The sequence below is a fragment of the Salpingoeca rosetta genome (assembly GCF_000188695.1).
Source record: "Salpingoeca rosetta unplaced genomic scaffold supercont1.2, whole genome shotgun sequence".
NCBI lineage: Eukaryota > Choanoflagellata > Craspedida > Salpingoecidae > Salpingoeca > Salpingoeca rosetta.
Window position 1 is genome coordinate 890,563 of NW_004754932.1, and position 2,500 is coordinate 893,062.

The 2,500-nt window shown below is 54.2% G+C and overlaps 2 protein-coding genes across 2 annotated transcripts in view; both read left to right on the plus strand.

Moving 5' to 3' along the window:
• The window catches only part of PTSG_11641 (uncharacterized protein), a gene marked incomplete at its 5' end in the record, with an annotated part of 9,191 nt that extends 8,563 nt beyond the window's left edge, over nucleotides 1-628 (plus strand). Inside the window, one exon of the mRNA XM_004998176.1 lies at nucleotides 295-628. Within this exon, the coding sequence (XP_004998233.1) occupies nucleotides 295-345 (51 nt within the window). The 3' untranslated portion in view covers nucleotides 346-628. The remainder of the gene's footprint in view (nucleotides 1-294) is intronic.
• Nucleotides 629-757: 129 nt separating this feature from the next.
• Nucleotides 758-2,500, plus strand: part of PTSG_00768 (uncharacterized protein) — a 4,542-nt gene continuing 2,799 nt past the window's right edge. Inside the window, exons 1-6 of the mRNA XM_004998177.1 lie at nucleotides 758-883; nucleotides 1,331-1,512; nucleotides 1,628-1,692; nucleotides 1,835-1,958; nucleotides 2,185-2,231; nucleotides 2,417-2,500. The exon at nucleotides 2,417-2,500 is cut by the window's right edge and continues 31 nt beyond it. Coding sequence (XP_004998234.1) covers nucleotides 844-883; nucleotides 1,331-1,512; nucleotides 1,628-1,692; nucleotides 1,835-1,958; nucleotides 2,185-2,231; nucleotides 2,417-2,500 — 542 coding nt within the window. The 5' untranslated portion in view covers nucleotides 758-843. The remainder of the gene's footprint in view (nucleotides 884-1,330; nucleotides 1,513-1,627; nucleotides 1,693-1,834; nucleotides 1,959-2,184; nucleotides 2,232-2,416) is intronic.

Below are 2,500 nucleotides of genomic sequence, written 5' to 3' on the forward strand. Positions count from 1 at the left end.
TGTGTGTGTGTGTGTGTGTGTGTGTGTGTGTGTGTGTGTGTGTGTGTGTGTGTGTGTGTGTGTGTGTGTGTGTGTGTGTGTGTGTGTGTGTGTGTGTGTGTGTGTTTGTTGTGCTTAGTGTGTGCGTGTGGGTATTGTGTTGCGTTTCGTGTGGAGGTGGTTTGCCATTCTTGCGTGGCCAGATATGCGTTTCGAGCGCTGTACCATGCTGTGTATGAACACAGTTGCTCCCCCTGCCTCCTGCTTCTGCTAACACGATGATGCATGTGCATGCAACAACAACAACAACAACAGGAACGTGAGCTGCATGAGCTTGTGGACACGGACTCGGACCCCAACGAATAGCCAGGCTGCCGGCCCCTGTTTGTTGACGTTGTTGGGTTGCTCATTTGTCATGATTTGATTCTAGGATGAGATGTAGTGCTGATGCGTCACTTCTTTCCCTCGCTTTTTCCTTTCTCCCACCTCTCTGGGAGTTTTCCCCCTCTCTATCTTGGAAGCAGTGTGCTCCACTCCCTGTCCCCCCCCCCTTTCTCCTTTCTCGTTTGTGACCTTGCCCTGTTTTCGACGCATCTGCCCATCATGTCAACTGTATCCCATCCCTCAATTCATACATCTATTTGTAACATTTGTGACCTGCACTCGCCGCGTGTGGAGTGCGCCGTGTGGCGTGTGGACGGGAGAGTGCTGCGCTGTTGTGGAGACAGCAAACACGAGCGACTGATGCGAGTGTGTTGGGACACGATCGTGACAGTGACAGTTGTGACCGATCGCTTACGGCATTCCGACAGCATAAATTGAGAAGCACGTTGCGCGGTGGCGGTGTGGGTGGCGGAGGCGACGATGATGCTGAACGACTTTGTGCCGCTCACCGTCGATGCCGGTGTGTGTGCGTGTGCGTGTGCGTGTGCGTGTGCGTGTGCGTGTGCGTGTGCGTGTGCGTGTGCGTGTGCGTGTGCGTGTGCGTGTGCGTGTGCGTGTGCGTGTGCGTGTGCGTGTGCGTGTGCGTGTGCGTGTGCGTGTGCGTGTGCGTGTGCGTGTGCGTGTGCGTGTGCGTGTGCGTGTGCGTGTGCGTGTGCGTGTGCGTGTGCGTGTGCGTGTGCGTGTGCGTGTGCGTGTGCGCGCGTGTTGCTTGAGATTGCAATGTGGCGATGATGTGGCTGTATGGTTGACTCCCTGCATGTCTCGGTGATGAGACAAACTGCAGATCGGGGGTTCTTGCCGCGTCCATACATGGCTGTTGTGGACGTGGCGTATGACCTCAGCTGTGTGTCTCACCCACTCTCGATGTTGACGCGCTTGCTCTTGGGCTTGATCATCTGCGACACAGACGAGGGCGGAGCGGAGCCATCAACGAAGCGATCGAAAGGAAAGGGATCGCCAAAGCAACGGCATGGCAAACACGACAAAGACGACAGAAAGAGAAAGAAGCACAGAAACGCCCGCCAAGGCGAAGGCCAGCATCAGGACCGAAGACACAAGAAGCGGGATGCAAAGCACAAAGACCAACAAGTCAGTGTCAGTGTGTATGTGTGTGTGTGCCGTCAAGCACAAGCACATCTCAATCCGCCCCCCCCCCTTCGCCTTGTTTGCCAACGCTGTTCTTCTCCTTTGCTTGTGGTTGCAGGGCGATGATGAAGATGACCCTTATCCATGGTGCACCCGCAAATACTCCAAAATACCGTCCATTGCGTGAGTCGTGTGTGTGTGTGTGTGTGTGTGTGCTGAGAGTTGTTTGTGCATACGTGATGAGGCTTGTTAGTGAAGTTTCGGGAGTGATGAGAGTGATTGGCGACTGCTCAACAGCAAGTCCACCTTGCAATCGTTGCTGCAGACTCCACCAGGAGATTGTAGACTTTCACAAATACATGGAGCCAATGAAGGAGGAAGTGACGCTGCGTCGCGCCTTTGTCGACCGTGTCAAGGAGGTCATCCTCGGGCTGTGGCCGAAAGCTGAGGTCAGCGCACGATTGTGGCTTGGTGTGTCTGTCTGTCTGTCTGTGCTTATGTGTATATGTGTGTGTGTCTGTCTGTCTGTCTGTGTTTATGTGTATGTGTGTGTGGGTGTATCCGTTTCTGTGTGTTTGTGCGTCTGTGTTGTGTCTGTGTGTTTGTCGATCAGGGCAGTTGTTGGCTCATTGGGCGATTTGGCTGTGCGCGCTTGTGTGCTGGGCCACATACCAGGTGACGGTGTTTGGCAGCTTCAACACCGGCCTCTACCTGCCTACAAGGTAATTGACTCTAGAAAGTGCATGTACGTGCATGGTTGGTGTTTGAGCTGTGTCAGATCCAATCTGTATGGCTGTTTCTGTGCTTTGTATTCTCGCTCGTTCACACACTTGACCTGGTCCGCTCTGCTGTGTCGTGCTGTGCATCACCACTCATCACTGCTGACCGTTCCATTGGATGTGCGCAGTGACATTGACGTGGTTGTGTTTGGCGACTGGGCTGTGCCCCCATTGCAAACACTTGCGCGTGCGTTACGGCAAGTCAACATCCC